General features: G+C 50.8%; 1 protein-coding gene across 1 annotated transcript in view; it reads left to right on the top strand.

Annotated features, from left to right (window-relative positions):
- The window catches only part of OPLAH (5-oxoprolinase, ATP-hydrolysing), a 105674-nt gene that overhangs the window by 38333 nt on the left and 47739 nt on the right, over nucleotides 1-19602 (top strand). Inside the window, exons 2-7 of the mRNA XM_040352089.1 lie at nucleotides 3181-3364; nucleotides 4847-5038; nucleotides 6254-6368; nucleotides 11378-11501; nucleotides 16571-16766; nucleotides 19023-19188. Of these exons, the coding sequence (XP_040208023.1) occupies nucleotides 3181-3364; nucleotides 4847-5038; nucleotides 6254-6368; nucleotides 11378-11501; nucleotides 16571-16766; nucleotides 19023-19188 (977 nt within the window). The remainder of the gene's footprint in view (nucleotides 1-3180; nucleotides 3365-4846; nucleotides 5039-6253; nucleotides 6369-11377; nucleotides 11502-16570; nucleotides 16767-19022; nucleotides 19189-19602) is intronic.

The raw sequence follows: 19602 nt of genomic DNA, 5'->3' as shown, positions 1-19602 counted from the left end.
GTCGGCTATAGAAACCCCGACAAGCAAATATATTTTTTTTAAATAAAATCTGTTCAAATGTAACCCTTCAACGATTTTACCATAATCAGCCCAAATTGACTCCTTTGCCCTTTAAAATATATCTAAAGGCAACACTTTTTAAAATTTTGGATATAATGGAGAGGGAGGAGAGGGATGAGAACCCTGTCAGGTTATTTATTTTTTTGCTGCCTGAGATTCATTAGAACACTAATGCCCCGTACACATGAGCGGAATTCCCGTTGGAAAAAAGTTGGTTGGTTTTCCCGACGGAATTCCGCTCAAGCTTGGCTTGCATACACGCGGTCACACAAACGTTCTCTGAACAACACTACGACGATCCGAGAAAATGAAGTTCAATGCTTCCGAGCATGCGTCAAATTGTCTCCAAGCATGCGTGTGTTTTTTTGTTGTTTTTGTTTTTTGCGCGTCGGAAAAGCATACAGACGATCGGATTTCCCGATATTAGGATTTTTTTTGCGTCTGGGAAAATTGAGAACCTGCTCTCAATCTTTTGCTGGCAGGAATTCCGACAGCAAAAGTCCGATGGAGCCTACACGCGGTCTGAATTTCCGACGATAAGCGCACATCGGACTTTTTCTGTCGGGAATTTCCGCTCGTGTGTACGGGGCAGAATAGAGGGGACATCTTCCAATGGGGACACCTGTTCTGCTGACGGGTTGAAATTTTAAATTGAGGTGCACTGCTTCATAAGTCACTACTTATTAAAATGACAGGAAAGTCTTTCAATGTCGGCGTCCCCATTCCCTGACCATGGGCGTCCTCTCCATAGGGCAAGGGGGAAAATCCCGGAAAATCAAGAAGGTGTTGAAGAGTCTCGCAGTCGCGGGCTGTCTGAGCAGTCCTGGGCCGGATGTCGCACAGCGAGCAGAGTGAAGCCGCCTCCCCCTCCTGTGTTTATGTGTACACAGGGGGAGGGAACCTGCTGCCTGTGCCGTGCTGATGGCTGATCTGAAGTACTGAATGGGATGGGGGAGGGGGGTCCGTCTGTGCTGAAGGGGGGGGGGGGTTTGTGCTGAATGGGGGGTCCATCTGTGCTGAAGGGGGGTCTGTGCTTAAAGGGGGTCCATCTGTGCTGAATGGAGGGGTCTGTGCTGAATGGTGGGGTCTGTGCAGAATGGGGGGTCTGTGCTGAAGGGGGGTCTGTACATTCTCATGGCTATATTTATATGGGCATTGAGTGAAGCTGAATTATCTCAAGCGCTATTTCACACTGCCAGCTGGCCGCGTTATTGGTAAAGCCCCGCTAAAAAGCGGCATTTTGCCATTGTTTTAGCTGCGCTAGTCGGCCGTTAGTGGGGCACTTTTAACCCCCGCTAGCGTTTTAAGAAAGGGTTAAATGCGACTGTATCACCGCTGCCGAAGGGCCCCCCCCCCCCCCCCCCCGAAAAAAATTCAGCGGATGCCCATGTCCCTGACCTGATTGGTTTGTTTAATCCGTGTTTTGTTTGCACTCCTGGAGATAAGCGGTAAGAATGCAGAAAAAAATGTGTGTTTTCCTGGCCAGCGGGCAGCAGGAATGTCGGGGGCCAACATGCTGTGTCTGCCAGCGATTGCCACCTGTTGTTGTCACACGTATCTAAATCAAACAGGAGATTGGTGAATATATTTGACACTTCGGTGAATGGATATCCTGATAATACCTTGTGTTCTTAGCACAGCCCTGTGTGTTTTTAACCACTTGAGGACCGCCGCACGCCGATATACGTTGACAGAATGGCACGGCTGGGCACAAGGGCGTACATGTATGTCTCCTTTAAGAACCCAGCCGTGGGTCGCGAGCGCGCCGCTGGTGGAGGCTCGTGACCCAAAATGGTACCTGGAAAGGGGGGTAAGGGGTGGAACCAAGGAACGGTGCTCAGAGGTGGGTAAGGGGTGGAACCAAGAAACGGCGTTTGGAGGTGGGTAGGGGGTTTAACCAAGGAACGGTGCTCGGAGGTGGGTAAGGGGTGGAACCAAGGAATGGTGCTTGGAGGTGGGTAAGGGGTGGAACCAAGGAATGGTGCTTGGAGGTGGGTAAGGGGTGGAACCAAGGAACGGTGCTTGGAGGTGGGTAAGGGGTGGAACCAAGGAACGGTGCTCAGAGGTGGGTAAGGGGTGGAACCAAGGAACGGTGCTTGGAGTTTGGTAAGGGGTGGAACCAAGGAACAGTGCTCGGAGGTTGGTAAGGGGTGGAACCAAGGAATGGTGCTTGGAGGTGGGTAAGGGGTGGAACCAAGGAACGGTGCTCGGAGGTGGGTATGGGGTGGAACCAAGGAACGGTGCTCGGAGGTGGGTAAGGGATGGAACCAAGGAACAGTGCTCGGAGGTGGGAAAGGGGTGGAACCAAGGAACGGTGCTCGGAGGTGGGTAAGGGGTGGAACCAAGGAACGATGCTCGGAGGTGGGTAAGGGGTGGAACCAAGGAACTGTGCTCTGAGGTGGGTAAGGGGTGGAACCAAGAAACGGTGCTTGGAGGTGGGTAAGGGGTGGAACCAAGGAACGATGCTCGGAGGTGGGTAAGGGGTGGAACCAAGGAACGGTGCTCGGAGGTGGGTAAGGGGTGGAACCAAGGAACGGTGCTCGGAGGTGGGTAAGGGATGGAACCAAGGAACGGTGCTCGGAGGTGGGTAAGGGGTGGAACCAAGGAACGGTGCTCGGAGGTGGGTAAGGGGTGGAACCAAGGAACGGCGCTCGGAGGTGGGTAAGGGATGGAACCAAGAAACGGTGCTCGGAGGTGGGTAAGGGGTGGAACCAAGGAACGGTGCTCGGAGGTTGGTAGGGCGTGGAGTCAAGAAGGGAGGAGTTCCTGCACCTATTCTCTGTGAAGAAAAGCCCTGATTATATAACTGTACCATAAAATACCTAAAGCACATGATATGCCTTCACTAGCGTAAAGTTTGCTACTTTGAACCCTAGAATAGCTTCTCCGACGAACCATGAAAGGGTTCTATTTCAGTCTTCGGTCACAAGGAGAGGGTGTTAATAATTGTCACATAGAAAAGAAGGGAGGGGGGGGCAATAATTGTTAAAGCATGTGGAAGTGAAGTGCTGTAGAAGGTTGTTTTCGCACACCTCTGGATAGACGCAGAACCTAGAGATCTCTGAAATCCCAGCCGAGCTCTGCTCATCTCTTTGATCCCGCTTGTCCTCCCTACTCTAGGCATCATCCGCCCATCATGGGGGTTCCAGAGAAGTTCCAGTTTGCCATAGACCGAGGCGGGACTTTCACAGATGTGTTCGCACGTTGTCCCGGGGGTAAAGTCCGCGTCATGAAGCTGCTGTCCGAGGACCCGGCAAACTACAAGGATGCCCCGACTGAGGGTATCCGCCGGATCCTAGAGGAGGTGAGGACCCTTGTTCTATAGAAGGAGTCTATGGTTTTGTCTGAAGGAATATATATGTGGAAGTATAGAATGTGTGATGTCATCAGCTGAATAGGAATGGTGCTAGCGGAATGAATTGATATTTTACAAGGTGGATTCTTTATCGAATTGCCTCCAAGAGACTGGTTGCTGTGCTTGACCTCAATACCAAAATATTGGGGGCAAAGAAACAAGTTTTACCTAAATTCCAGGTATGACCATTTTTTTTTGATTGTTCTGGCTTGGACCGATGTAAGCATGTATGTACCATACCTGTGGGGTCCCTCTAGAACAGGGGTGTCAACAGGGCTGGACTGGGACAAAAATTTGGCCCTGGACTTCATCCAGACTGGCCCACTTTGACAGGTCTCTCCCATGGCGGGCCAGACAACTCCCGCCCCTCCCGGCCACCCAAGCCCCCTCTCCTCCTTCACTAGTCACTAGCCGTTCTACTTTATTAGAGTAGAACGGCTGGTACTGGTACTCTTATAGGCAGTACCAGTGGGGAAGCTAGACATTATTTCACCCGGGGCAAAGAATCAGTTTGGTGAGAAACTCCCAGGCCATAGCTGTTGAGTCAGCTGTCTGTCCCCTCCCCTGTGCTCCTTCTGCCCCCCCCCCATGCTCCTCTGCCCCCCCATGCTCCTCTGCCCCCCCCATGCTCCTCTGGTCCTCCCCCTGCTTCTCTGTTCCCCCCCCAGGTGAGCACTGCGGGGAGGGAGAGACAGAGGAGCGGAGGGGGGCAGCGGTCCGCTGTCACTGAAGCCCGGCCCACTGAGCCATCGGCCCACCGGGAAACTCCTGGTAGTCCCAATGGCCAGACCATCCCTGGGTGTCAAACTCCATTTCATTGTGGGCCGCATCAGCATTATGATTGCCCTCAAATGGGCCGGTTGTATCTGTAAGATTAGATGTCCAGCGCATGCCCTCCCCTTACATTAGATGTCAAGAGCCCCCCCACCTTAGGTGTGTGCACCCCAAAGATCAAACGCATAGTACCGATCGCTCGCAATGAAAAGGAAGGGGCCGGTAAGTTACATGTTTACCGGCCCCTTCCCCCACTCATCCTAAAACACCCCCACAGCAACATCTGGAGGGAGAGGAGAGTAGGGAAGCCGGGAGCACTGCAGGGAGAAGGAGGGGGGGAACCAGGGCAGGAGGGGGAATCTGTGCTGCACAGGGTGATTAGGGTGTGCCTGGGCACACCTGGCACACCCTGTGCACCCCACCATCAGAAGTTGAGTCCCCCACTCTCCCTTACATCACAGTGCACCCCCCCTTTCTTATGCACGCTATACAAATTCGGGGGGGCATTTATTCTCAAAAGGATGTTTCTTGCACTATAAAGAAGAAAGGTGAGCCCTCTACAACCTGTGCGATCTCATAGACGATCGATCACATTATTCTGTCTCATGCTGGAGTTTGGACTGAGATTTGAAATCTAATGCAGGTTTTCTCATGCAGGAAACGGGCTCCGCCTTCCCTCGGGATCGGCCCCTGGACACTCAGCAGATCGAATGGATCCGGATGGGGACCACCGTGGCCACCAACGCCCTGCTGGAAAGAAAGGGAGAACGGATCGCTCTGCTCATTACCAAGGGCTTCAAAGATCTCCTCCACATCGGGAACCAGGCCAGACCCAAGATCTTCGACCTGGCAAGTTTTACACATTCCACCTCCATAGAAAGCTCCGTCTCCATAGAAAGCTCCACCTCCATAGAAAGCTCCACCTCCATAGAAAGCCCCACCTCCATAGAAAGCTCCGTCTCCATAGAAAGCTCCACCTCCATAGAAAGCTCCATCCTCATTAGAAAGCCCCACCTCCATAGAAAGCTCCACCTCCATAGAAAGCTCCATCCTCATTAGAAAGCTCCGTCTCCATAGAAAGCTCCATCCTCATTAGAAAGCTCCACCTCCATAGAAAGTTTCACCTCCATAGAAAGCTCCACCTCCATAGAAAGCTCCACCTCCATAGAAAGTTTCACCTCCATAGAAAGCTCCACCTCCATAGAAAGCTCCACCTCCATAGAAAGCTCCATCCTCATTAGAAAGCTCCATCTCCATAGAAAGCTCCACCTCCATAGAAAGCTCCACCTCCATAGAAAGTTTCACCTCCATAGAAAGCTCCACCTCCATAGAAAGCTCCATCCTCATTAGAAAGCTCCATCTCCATAGAAAGTTTCACCTCCATAGAAAGTTTCACCTCCATAGAAAGTTTCACCTCCATAGAAAGCTCCACCTCCATAGAAAGCTCCATCCTCATTAGAAAGCTCCACCTCCATAGAAAGCTCCACCTCCATAGAAAGCTCCACCTCCATAGAAAGTTTCACCTCCATAGAAAGCTCCACCTCCATAGAAAGCTCCATCCTCATTAGAAAGCTCCACCTCCATAGAAAGTTTCACCTCCATAGAAAGCTCCACCTCCATAGAAAGCTCCACCTCCATAGAAAGTTTCACCTCCATAAAAAGTTTCACCTCCATAAAAAGTTTCACCTCCATAGAAAGCTCCACCTCCATAGAAAGCTCCACCTCCATAGAAAGCTCCATCCTCATTAGAAAGCTCCACCTCCATAGAAAGCTCCACCTCCATAGAAAGCTCCATCCTCATTAGAAAGCTCCATCTCCATAGAAAGTTGCACCTCCATAGAAAGCTCCACCTCCATAGAAAGCTCCACCTCCATAGAAAGCTCCACCTCCATAGAAAACTCCATTTGTTACTGTTGTAATTTGGACATTTGGATACATCCGAATTTCTGAATAATGATATATTTTTTTAGAATTTCAATCCAGAACGGAATGAGCTTCGCATGTCTAGTTGTTTTACAAGGTGAGGGTTTACAATGTCTGCAACCGTCTGCCTTTTTTATGCAGGAGGTGCGGGTGCCGGAGGTGCTGTATGAAGAGGTGATAGAGGTGGAGGAGAGGATCGTCCTCCAGCAATCTGCCTGTCGGCTCCAAAAACTCCCTTCAATGAAGACCTTCATAGGTGAGCCCGACCAATCATAAATCAAAGTCACATTTCAGTAGACATGCGCAATTCGGTTAGTTTCAAATTCGTTAATTCCAAATTTTCGTATTTCCAAATTTTCGTATTTCCAAATTTTTGAATTTCCAAATTTTTGAATTTCCAAATTTCCAAATTTCGGGAATTCTGATTTTCAAATTTTTTGCTTTTTTCTGAAATTTGGAAATTCGGAATTCCAAATTTCCGAATTTCCGAAAAAAGCAAAAAAAACAAAAACACAAAAACAAAAACAACGGCCCGGATTCACAAAGGACTTACGACGGCGTATCTCCAGCTACGCCGTCGTAAGTCTGAATGTGTGCCGTCGTATTTCGGCGCCTGATTCAAAGAATCAGATACACCGGAATTAGGCCAAGATCCGACCGACGTAAGTCTCTTACGCCGTCGTATCTTGGGTGCATATTTACGCTGGCCGCTAGGGGCGCTTTCATAGATTTATGCGTAGAATATGCAGATGAGCTAGATACACCGATTCACGAACGTACGTGCGCCCGCCGCCTTTATATACGTCGTTTGCGTAAGGTGTTTTGTATGCGTAAAGTTACCCCTGCTATATGAGGCGCAGCCAATGTTAAGTATGGACGTCGGAACAGCGTCGAATTTTAGGTGGTTTGCGTAAGTCGTACGTGAATAGGGCTTAGGTTAAGTTCACGTCGAAAGCATTGAGTATTTGCGACGTGATTCTGAGCATGCGCACTGGGATACGTCCACGGATGGCGCATGCGCCGTTCGTTCGGCCCTTCATTTGCATGGGGTCACGGCTCATTTCAATACAACACGCCCACTGCCTTGTTCATTTGAATTACGCGGGCTTACGCCGGCCCATATACGCTACGCCGCCATAACTTAGGGCGCAAGTTCTTTCAGAATACGGTACTCGCCTCTCTAAGTTACGGCGGCGTAGCCTATATGAGATGCGCTACGCCCGCCTAAAGATACGCGATTCTTTCTGAATCCGGGCCAACGAATTTTCAGAGATTCTTAAATTCCCCATTTTCGAATTTTAGATTTTCGAATTTTAGATTTTCGAATTTTAGATTTTCGAATTTTAGATTTTCGAATTTTAGATTTTCGAATTTTAGATTTTCGAATTTTAGATTTTCGAATTTTGCAATTTCAAAATTCGAAAAATAAAAAAAAATTGAAAAATTAAATTTGAAATTTAGAATTTATTAATTTTAGAATTTTACACTTTCGAATTTTGCAAAATGTTCAATTTTATTTTTTTTCCGAATTTTGAAATTGCAAGATTCGAAAGTCTAAAATTTGAAAATGGGGAATTTCCGAAAATTCGTTGTTTTTTTGTGTTTCTTTTCGAAAATTCGTTTTCGTTTTTTGCTTTTTCTGGAATTTGGAAATTTTGGAATTCCGAATTTTCAAATTTCCGAAAAAAGCAAAAAAAATACCAAAACGTAAAAAAAATGATTTTTCTAATTTCCAAATGAAACGAAAAAAACAAATTTTTCAGCCGTGCCGATGTCTACATGTCAGTATTCGGCTCCAGTCACACCCCCGGGGCGTTTTTGGGATTGCGGCAGAACCGCTGCAATTCTTCTTGCGATCTTGAAACGCACTACCATTTTTATTTTCAAGCGCACCTAAAATGTGGCGCAGTTTTGCCGCGCAATCTATCGCATTGTGTGAAGCTTGTCGCCCCAAAAAGGAGAGGGAGCCTCTGTTGGGTGACAAACTTCCCGCGGTGCGATTCACGGCTACAATTGCGGCAAAACGGCAACACCTTTTTTTATAGGTGCCATTGAAAATAATGTTACCTGAACCTGCGTTTTGCGATGGTAGTGCGTTTTACAATCACGGGAAGAATCGCGGTGATTCTGGCGCGATCCCAAAACGCCCCGGGTGTGTGAACTTGACAGGCCAAAGTCGCATGACAAGTCGCACCCTATTTTCTGGCTATGGAAGTGTTAAAAATCGGTGCGACTTTCACTTTGACCGGCACTGGTTTTGGCAGTTTCAGGTGCGACTTGCATTGACGTCTGTGTAGGAAGTTCCACGGATGTTGGCGAGCCGCACCTGAGACCGCACTGACCGGCGGCTTTGAAATCGCACTGAAGTGGCGCAACTTCAAAGCCGCATTCGGTGTGAACCACGGCTTAATGTACAGAAATAAATATACACTTTATTACCAAAAGTATTGGGACGCCTTAAAGGTGAGACACGGGACAGGCTCAGAACTAAAGAATCAGCACCACTTTGCTTTGTAAATACACCATGTTATCAAAAGTATTGGGACGCCTCCTTTACACGCACATGAAGTTTAATGGCATCCCAGTCTTAGTCCGGAGGGTTCAATATTGAGTTGGCTCCGCCCTTTGCAGCTATAACAGCTTCACCTCTTCTGGGAAGGCCGTCCACAAGGTGTAGGAGTGTGTCTATGGGAATGTTTGACCGTTCTTCCAGAAGAGCATTTGCGATGTCAGGCACTGATGTTGGATAAGAAGGCCTGGCTCGCAGTCTCCACTCTAAGACATCCCAAAGGTGTTCTATCGGGTTGAGGTTAGGACTCTGTGCAGGCCAGTCAAGTTCCCCCACCCCAAACGCCCTCATCCATGTCTTTATGGACCTTGTTTTGTACACTGGTCCAAATCATTTGGTGGAGGGGGGATTATGATGTGGGGGGTTGTTTTTCAGGGGTTGGCCTCTTAGTTCCAGTGAAGGGAACTCTTAAGGCGTCGGCATACCAAGACATTTTGGACAATTTCATGCTCCCAACTTTGTGGGAGGAGTTTGGGGGACAGCCTCTTTCTGTTCCAACATGACTGAGCACCAGTGCACAAAGTAAGGTCCATAAAGGTCAGGACTCTGTGCAGGCCAGTCAAGTTCCTCCACCCCAAACTCGCTCATCCATGTCTTTATGGACATTGCTTTGTGCACTGGTGCTCAGTCATGTTGGAACAGAAAGGCGCCGTCCCCAAACTCCTCCCACAAAGTTGGGAGCATGAAATTGTCCAAAATGTCTTAGGAGTTCCCTTCACTGGAACTAAGGGGCCAAGCCCAACCCCTGAAAAACATCCCCCCACACATCATAACCCCCCCTCCACCAAATGATTTGGACCAGTGCACAAAGCAAGGTCCATAAAGACATGGATGAGCGAGTTTGGGGTGGAGGAACTTGACTGGCCTGCACAGAGTCCTGAGAACACCGTTGCGATAATTTAGAGCGGAGACTGTGAGCCAGGCCTTCTCTTCCAACATCAGCGCCTGACCTCACAAATGCTCTTCTGAAAGAATGGTCAAACATTCCCATAGACACTCTCCTAAACCTTGTGGACGGCCTTCCCAGAAGTGGTGAAGGTGTTAAAGCTGCAAAGGGGCGGAGCCAACTCAATACTGAACCCTCCGGACTAATACTGGGGTGCCATTGAAGTCCTTGGCCCGGATTCAGATACAATGGAGTATCTATCCGCGGGCGTAACGTATCTCGTAAATTAGGGCGCAAGTTCCGTATTCAGAAAGAACTTGCGCCCTTAGTTACGGCGGCGTAACGTATGTGCTCCGGCGTAAGCCCGCCTAATTCAAATGTGGATGATGTGGGCGTGTTTTATTTAAATTTAGTGTGACCCCGCGTATTTGACATTTTTTTCGAACGGCGCATGCGCCGTTCGTGAAAGAATCCCAGTGCGCATGCTCGAAATTACGCCGCAAATCGTCAATGCCTTAGACGTGAACGTAACTTACGTACAGCCCTATTCGCGAACGACTAACGCAAACGACGTAAAATTTTCAAAATTTGACGCGGGAACGACGTCCATGCTTAACATAGGATACCCCCTCATAGAGCAGGGGTAACTTTACGCCGGAAAAAGCCTTACGTAAACGACGTAAAAAAATGCGCCGGGCGGACGTACGTTTCTGAATCGGCGTATCTACCTAATTTACATATTCAATTTAGAGTTACAACGGCGTATCCGGAGATACGCCGTCGTAACTGCTCTCTGAATCCGGGCCCATGTGCGTGTAAAGACAGGCGTCCCAATACTTTTGATAACATAGGGGTGGATTCAAGAAGCAATTGCGCCTGTGTAACCATAGTTACGCAGCGCAATTGCTTACTTGCCCGGGCGTAATGAATGCTCCTGATTCAGGAACCTCGTTACGCCGACTGCAGCCTAAGATATGCGCGGCATAATGCTCTTATGCCCGCATATCTTAGGCTGCATTCTTGCGATGGCCGCTAGGGGGCGTTCCCATTGTGCTCAGCGTATAGTATGTAAATTGCATACTAACGCCGATTCACAACGTTGCGCGAGCCCTGCGTACGCAGTTTACGTTGTTTCCGTACGGCGGTTTTCGCGTAAGGCTGCCCCTGCTATTAGCGCAGCCAATGTTACGTATACCCGTCCCCGCGTCGCAAAATTTCAAATTTACGTAGTTTGCGTAAGTGATTCGTGAATGGCGCCGGACGCCATTTACGTTCACTTTGAAGCAAATGACGTCCTTGCGACGTCATTTGCCGCAATGCACGTCGGGAAAGTTTCCCGACGGAGCATGCGCTCTACGCTCGGCGCGCCTAATTTAAATTATTCCCGCCCCCTACGGGATCATTTAAATTGCGCGCGCTTACGCCGGGCATTTTGCCCGAGCGCCCACGCAATTTACGGAGCTTCTGCTCCGTGAATCGAGGGCAGCGCAAAAAATTTGCGGGGGCGCAGGGCAAAAACGTTGCCCTGCGCCTCCGTAAAAAAAAGCGCAATTGTTACTGAATCCGGGCCACAGTGTATTTACAAAGGAAAGCGGTGCCGATTCTTTAGTTCTGAGCCTGCCCTGTGTCTCACCTTTAAGGCGTCCCAATACTTTTGGTAATGTAGTGTGTATTCTTCTATGGTGATAGGGGGCGGGGCTCTCACACACTCCATGCATTTTCCAAGGAAGAATAGGAATAGAAGTAGGGATTGGGGAATTGGGGATCGGGATTCTTTAGGACTCTTGGCTCATTGCTCTCCTGTCTTCAGGTTCCACAGGGGACTCCCTGGAGGTCTGGGAACCGGTGAATCTGGAAGATCTGAAGATCAAGCTGCAGGGGGCGCTGTCCCGCGGGATCCGCAGCCTGGCGGTGGTCCTGATGCACTCCTACACGTGAGCGGCACCAATACCCACCTACTGATATCTGTGCTGGAAATTCTAAACCTCTTTACCCCGCAGATGCCTATATCGGGGGGGCCCCATAGGCGGCTCTTTAATTAGACAGATCAGGTGGCCGCTGGGCCCCTGTCAGTGCGAGGCTTAAGGCGACCGACCGCCTGATATGCCTAATTAGGGAGCCGCCTTTGATCAAGGGATGGAAACATTGGCCCAGATTCAAGAAGCAATTGCGCCTGTGTAACCATAGGTTACACAGCGCAATTGCTTACTTGCTCCGGCGTTACGAATGCTCCTGATTCAGGAACATCGTAACGCCGACTGCAGCCTAAAATCTGCGCGGCATAAGGCTCTTATGCCACGCATATCTTAGGCTGCATTCTTTCGATGACCGCTAGGGGGCGCTCCCATTGTGCTCAGTGTATAGTATGCAAATTGCATACTAACACCGATTCACAATGTTGCGCGAGCCCTGCGTACGCAAGTTACGTCGTTTCCGTACGGCGTGTTTAGCGTAAGGCTGCCCCTTCTAATAGTAGGGGCAGCCAATGCTAAAGTATACCCGTCGTTCCCGCGTCGCGAAATTTAAATTTCACGTCGTTTGCGTAAGTGATTCGTGAATGGCGCTGGACGCCATTCACGTTCACTTGGAGGCAAATGATGTCCTTGCGACGTCATTTGCCGCAATGCACGCCGGGAAAGTTTCCCGACGGAGCATGCGCTGTACGCTCGGCGCGGGAGCGCGCCTAATTTAAGTGATTCCCGCCCCCTACGGGATCATTTAAATTGCGTGCTCTAGCGCCTGGGCAATTTTGCCGGCGCGCCCTCGCAATTTACGGAGCTACTGCTCCGTGAATCGAGGGCAGCGGAGCAAATTTGCGGGGGCGCAGGGCAAAATCGTTGCCCTGCGCCTCCGCAAAAAAAGCACAAATCTCTTTGAATCCGGGCCATTGTATCAACTTTATGAAAAAGAAAAGGAAAGAAAACGCTGTATCAATGTCGCACTAAACGCCTTATTACATTTCTGGCCACTCCCACTAGTGTGCTGATTGGGCCGTTCTTGTTGTATAAATAACATGGTGATGTCCCTGACACCACGGTGGCGCGGTCAGTGCAGCACACAGCGGCCTCAGGAGAGAAGCCGATCCTACTAGGAAATCAATTTCACGAGAATATGACTTTAGAGGACGTGACGGGTTCCATTACCAGGAAACGTAATGGGGAGGAGCAGTCATTAATTTCTGGAGGCCACAGAGGAAATGATTATCAAAATGCCTTGATGGGGGGGGGGGGGGGTGTCACTATGGAGGAGTGGGCGTCCCTAGGCACTTCAATACCGGACATTTTTACCCCCTTCCTGCCCAGGCCAAATTTCCGTTTTCAGCGCTGTCGCAATTTGAATGACAATTACGCAATCATGCAACGTTGTTCCCAAATGGAATTGTTATTGTTGTTAACTTCATATGATTAGAAATGTAAGGTAAGTGCCGGGCGGGGAAAGGGGCATTTTACAGGGCACAGCGGCGACGAAGGACACAAGTGACATCAATGGGCACAGTGGCGAGAATGGGGACAATTGGCACAGCGGCATGAATGGGCACAGTGGGGACAATTGGCACAGCAGCATGAATGGGCACAGTGGGGACAATTGGCACAGCAGCATGAATGGGCACAGTGGGGACAATTGGCACAGCAGCATGAATGGGCACAGTGGCGACAATTTGGCACAGTGGCGACAATTAAAGGGCACAGTGACATCAATGGGCACAGTGGGGACAATTGGCACAGTGGGGACAATTGGCACAGTGGCATGAGTGGGCACAGTGGCGACAATTTGGCACAGTGGGGACAATTGGCACAGCGGCATGAATGGGCACAGTGGCGACAATTTGGGACAATGGGCACAGTGGCGACAATTGGCACAGCGGCATGAATGGGCACAGTGGCGACAATTTGGCACAGTGGGGACAATTGGCACAGCGGCATGAATGGGCACAGTGGCGAGAATGGTAACAATTGGCACAGCGGCATGAATGGGCACAGTGGCGACAATTTGGCACAGTGGCGACAATTAAAGGGCACAGTGACATCAATGGGCACAGTGGGGACAATTGGCACAGCGGCATGAATGGGCACAGTGGGGACAATGGGCACAGTGGCATGAATGGGCACAGTGGCGACAATTTGGCACAGTGGGGACAATTGGCACAGCGGCATTAATGGGCACAGTGGCGACAATTTGGGACAATGGGCACAGTGGGGACAATTGGCACAGCGGCATGAATGGGCACAGTGGCGACAATTTGGGACAATGGGCACAGTGGCGACAATTTGGGACAATGGGCACAGTGGGGACAATTGGCACAGCGGCATGAATGGGCACAGTGGCGACAATTTGGCACAGTGGCGACAATTAAAGGGCACAGTGGTGACAACTGATGGCACAGTGGCTGCGTTTGATGTCATGGCACAGTGTCTGCATTTGATGGGCACAGTGAGGCTGCAATTTTTTTCTTTTGTTTGCGCCCCCCCCCAACATTTTTGAGCACCAGTTGCCACTGCTAGGGAGTAATTCTAACTGTAGGGGGGAGGGGGACTCACAAGGGGAGGAGACCGATCGGTGTTCCTCTGTACTGGGAACACAGCATTGGTCTCCTCTCCTCTGACAGGACGTGGATCTGTGTGTTTACACCCCATCATTACACACACAGATCCACGCCCCTGCTCGGTTACGGGTAATCGCGGACATTGCTGGCCACCGGGCACGCGCATCGGCTCCTGAGTGACGTGCCCCCCCTAGATGGCCGGGAAGCCGAGGACGTCATATGAAGCCCGCCCAGGATGGGAGATCCCTCCTGAGGACATCATATGAAGCCCGCCCAGGATGGGAGATCCCTCCTGAGGACGTCATATGAAGCCCGCCCAGGATGGGAGATCCCTCCTGAGGACATCATATGAAGCCCGCCCAGGATGGGAGATCCCTCCTGAGGACGTCATATGAAGCCCGCCCAGGATGGGAGATCCTTCCTGAGGACATCATATGAAGCCCGCCCAGGATGGGAGATCCCTCCTGAGGACATCATATGAAGCCCGCCCAGGATGGGAGATCCCTCCTGAGGACATCATATGAAGCCCGCCCAGGATGGGAGATCCCTCCTGAAGACATCATATGAAGCCCGCCCAGGATGGGAGATCCCTCCTGAGGACGTCCTATGAAGCCCGCCTAGGATGGGAGATCCCTCCTGAGGACGTCATATGAAGCCCGCCCAGGATGGGAGATCCCTCCTGAGGACGTCCTATAAAGCCCGCCCAGGATGGGAGATCCCTCCTGAGGACGTCATATGAAGCCCGCCCAGGATGGGAGATCCCTCCTGAAGACGTCATATGAAGCCCGCTTAGGATGGGAGATCCCTCCTGAAGACGTCATATGAAGCCCGCCCAGGATGTGAGATCCCTCCTGAGGACGTCATATGAAGCCCGCCCAGGATGGGAGATCCCTCCTGAGGACGTCCTATGAAGCCCGCCCAGGGTGGGAGATCCCTCCTGAGGACGTCCTATGAAGCCCGCCCAGGATGGGAGATCCCTCCTGAGGACGTCATGTGAAGCCCGCCCAGGATGGGAGATCCCTTCTGAGGACGTCATATGAAGCCCGCTTAGGATGGGAGATCCCTCCTGAGGACGTCGTATGAAGCCCGCCCAGGATGGGAGATCCCTCCTGAGGACGTCCTATGAAGCCCGCCCAGGATGGGAGATCTCTCCTGAGGACATCATATGAAGCCCGCCCAGGATGGGAGATCCCTCCTGAGGACGTCGTATGAAGCCCGCCCAGGATGGGAGATCTCTCCTGAGGACGTCATATGAAGCCCGCCCAGGATGGGAGATCCCTCCTGAGGACGTCATATGAAGCCCGCCCAGGATGGGAGATCCCTCCTGAGGACGTCATATGAAGCCCGCCCAGGATGGGAGATGCCCCCCTGAGGACATAATATGAAGCCCGACCAGGATGGGAGATCCCCCCCTGAGGACATAATATGAAGCCCGCCCAGGAAGGGAGATCACTCCTGAGGACTTCGTATGAAGACCCGCCCAGGATGGGAGATCCCTCCTGAGGACGTCATATGAAGACCCGCCCAGGATGGGGGATCCCTCCTGAGGACGTCATATGAAGACCCGCCCAGGATGGGAGATCCCTCCTGAGGACGTCATATGAAGCCCGCCCAGGATGGGAGATCTCTCCTGAGGACGTCATATGAAGCCCGCCCAGGATGGGAGATCTCTCCTGAGGACGTCATATGACTATGGGCGGGGAAGGAAGTGGTTAAGCAGGCTGTATATATAGATAGGGACCACCCAAGGTGACGCCCAAATGTGATGCTGCACCTCTGTGATTGAAAGTACTAAAACGCAACGATCCCCCGATGTCTCACTTTTGAGACAGAGATTTCCCAGTCCCCTTCTCAGCAGCCTCTGTGCTGGGAGGCTTCCTGGTCGTTCACAATCAGAAGCATAGTGAACAGTTAACTATGCTTCGGTTATGAATGAACACAGTGCGTGGTCGAAACCGATCACCTACTGTGTTCATGCGGAAAACGAAGGAGCTTGTAAATAACATTTATTGGCCCCATTCCTACGGCAGTCGGCAGAAGAGGAGATGAGGGGAAGCCAGCAGTGCTGGGTGGGGGGGGGGGGGGGCAGTGGAGGACACAGAGGCCCCAGTGAGCCAAAAACAGAGGAACAGGGTGGTGAGGGCAGCATATACTGGTACCAATCCCCTGTGTTCTCCTCCTGTGGCAGCTGAATGCTTCAGGGGGGAGATGAGAAGAAGCTGCTATAGGATTAGGGTGTGCCCAGGCACGTCCGACGCACCCTGTGTGCACGTCTATGGCCTCCACCCTTGCACCAAGCTGAGGTCTGGATCTATGAAATGTTCTAATGAAAACATGAAACCTCTGAAGGTCTCCACACAACACTCCCCTGATCCGGACTGAGACCTTTGAAGGTGAGAAGATCTGGTGGTCCCGGGTTTGGAGATGATCGGTGATCGGTCTCTTGTATGTCCCCCTCAGGTGGTCCTCACATGAACACCAGGTTGGAGAACTGGCCCGTTCCCTGGGCTTCACCCACGTCTCTCTCTCCTCGGAGGTGATGCCGATGATCCGCATGGTGCCCAGGGGCTACACCGCCTGTGCCGATGCCTATCTGACCCCCTGTATACAGAGATACCTGGACGGGTTCAGCCGAGGCTTCCGGAACCAACTGAAGGTGAGACGCCAAAGAATCGGCACCGCTTTCCTTTTTAAATACACAACATTGTCAAAAGTATTGGGACGCCGGCCTTTACACGCACACGACCTTTAATGGCATCCCAGTCTTAGTCCGGAGGGTTCAATATGGAGTTGGCTCCGCCCTTTGCGGCTAACAGCTTCAACTCTTCTGGGAAGGCCGTCCACAAGGTTTAGGAGTGTGTCTATGGGTCTGGGGCTGGATTTGGACCTTTGCTTGCCTTAATCCAACCCTTAGGGCACTACTCCTCCAACTGACACCAATGATGGAACACCATCACTGACACCATTGCTGACACCATCGCTGACACCATCACTGACAGTACCAATGGGGCACTATTCCAATTGGAAGGCCGTCCACAAGGTTACGGAGGGTGTGTCTATGGGAATGTTTGACCGTTCTTCCAGAAGAGCATTTGTGAGGTCAGGCACTGATGTTGGACGAGAAGGCCTGGTTTGCAGTCCCCGCTCTAATTCATCGGGTCCATAAAGACATGAATGAGCGAGTTTGGGGTGGAGGAACTTGACTGGCCTGCACAGAGTCCTGACCTCAACCTGATGAATTGGAGCGGAGACTGTGAGCCAGGCCTTCTCATCCAACATCACTGCCTGACCTCACAAATGCTCCTCTGGAAGAATGGTCAAACATTCCCATAGACACCCTCCTAAACCTTGTGGGCGGCCTTCCCAGAAGAACTGAAGCTGTTATAGCTGCAAAGGGCGGAGCCAACTCAGTATTGAACCTTATGGACTAATAGCCAGATTCAGAGAGAGATACGCCGACGTAACTCTGAATCTACGCCGTCGTAAATTTAAGCGTATTCTGGAAACCAGATACGCTTAAATTAGGCTAAGATACGAGCGGCGTAAGTCTCCTACGCCGTCGTATCTTAGGGTGAAATATTTACGCTGGCCGCTAGGTGGCGCTTCCGTTGAGTTCGGCGTAGAATATGTAAATGACTAGATACGCCTATTCACGAACGTACGTCCGCCCGTCGCAGTAAAGATACGCCGTTTACGCAAGGCGTTTTCCGGCGTAAAGTTATTCCATCAAATAGCTGGCCTAGTCAATGTTAAGTATGGCCGTCGTTCCCGCCTCGAAATTTGAAATTTTTACGTCGTTTGCGTGAGTCTTCCGTGAATGGGGCTTTGCGTAATTTAAGTTTACGTAGAAACCAATACGTCCTTGCGGCGTACTTTGGAGCAATGCACACTGGGATATGTACACGGACGGCGCATGCGGCGTTCGTAAAAAACGTCAATCACGTTGGGTCACCAATCATTTACATAAAACACGCCCCCTCATCCTCATTTGAATTAGGCGCACTTACGCCGGCCACATTTACGTTTCGCCGCCGTAACTTAGGAGGCAAGTGCTTTGTGAATACAGCACTTGCCTCTCTGACTTAAGGTGGCGTAGCGTAAATACGATACACTATGCCGCCTTAAAGATGCGCCGCCGTATCTGAATCTAGCTATAAGACTGGAATGCCATGAAAGTTTACGTGCGTGTAAAGGCCGGCGTCCCAATACTTTTGACAATACAGTGTATGTGCTCCCTGGTTTGGAACTTCTCCCTCTGTAGAGTCTAGAGCAGTGGTTCTCAACCCTCTAGTGCCATGACCCCTTGATAAAATTTCCCAAGTTGTGGGGACCCCCAACAGTAAAATTATTTTAGTAGCGTGTCAGCACCCATGCCAAGACAAGTAATTTGCACCCCTAACCCACGGATACTTAGCGCTCCCTGAGTCCCTTCCACTTGTACGGTATTAAAACCCCTTATGGTACTCACTGTGTCTCTGCAGCAGTGACACCTATGCCAAAATCAGGAGATAGGGTCTCCTCCAGCCCCTCCCACTTCACATTCCTCACCAGCCAGCTGACATCTAGTCTCTGCCCCCCATTCACGCCGTAAACTGAATGGGTGGCTGCGAAGAGGCTGAGTGGGCCACCGTAAGCTCCAGGGATAGCCCTGATGGGTAGCCATGAAAAAGCTGGGAGAGCGGTGCGGGATTCAGGAACAGCACAGAATTTGGTGACCCCTGGCAAATTGTCATTCGACCCCCAAGGGGGTCCCGACCCCCAGGTTGAGAACCACTGGTCTAGAGGAAAATCAGGAGACTGACATTCTAACCAGAAGCACTATGCAAAGCCTGCTGAATTTGGCTGCTGAAGCTAAGATGCAGCTCCGATTTTAGATAAAGATTCTCACAAAGATCCTTCTTCTCCCCTGCAGGATATACAGGTCCTCTTCATGCGTTCGGATGGAGGCCTGACTCCCATGCACAGCTTCAGCGGTTCCCGCGCCATCCTCTCCGGACCAGCAGGGGGCGTGGTGGGGTACGCCATCACCACCTATCAGCCCGGCGACCCCCAGCCTGTCATTGGCTTCGATATGGGAGGTGAGATGGTTGATGAGGGGCCCAGCGGGTGTTTTCTACAATCAGCCCCGGGGCTTCTTCAGGAGGTCTGTGCTATGGGGGGGGGGGGGAATTGTTTATTTATTTTTTTCACTTGTTACCTTTCAGTTGTGTTATTTTGGTCTAAGAAGAAGCTACATTGTCCTAAAGAAAAAAGAGGAAAAATAAAAAAAAGAACCTGTCCGGTTATCTCTCATTCCCTGTCATTGAGAAGTATACCCCCCGAAAAAAAGACTAAGGCCCAGATTCTCGTAGATGGGCGTAAATTTGGGCGGGCGTAACGTATATGATTTACGTTACACCGCCGCAAGTTTTTCAGGCAAGTGCTTTATTCACAAAGCACTTGCGTGTAAAGTTGCGGCTGCGTAACGTATATCACCAGGCGGAATTCACATT

This window comes from Rana temporaria, chromosome 5, assembly GCF_905171775.1.
Source record: "Rana temporaria chromosome 5, aRanTem1.1, whole genome shotgun sequence".
NCBI lineage: Eukaryota > Metazoa > Chordata > Amphibia > Anura > Ranidae > Rana > Rana temporaria.
The sequence above is the reverse complement of the archived record's forward strand: the minus strand, read 5'-3'. Positions and strand labels throughout refer to the sequence as shown.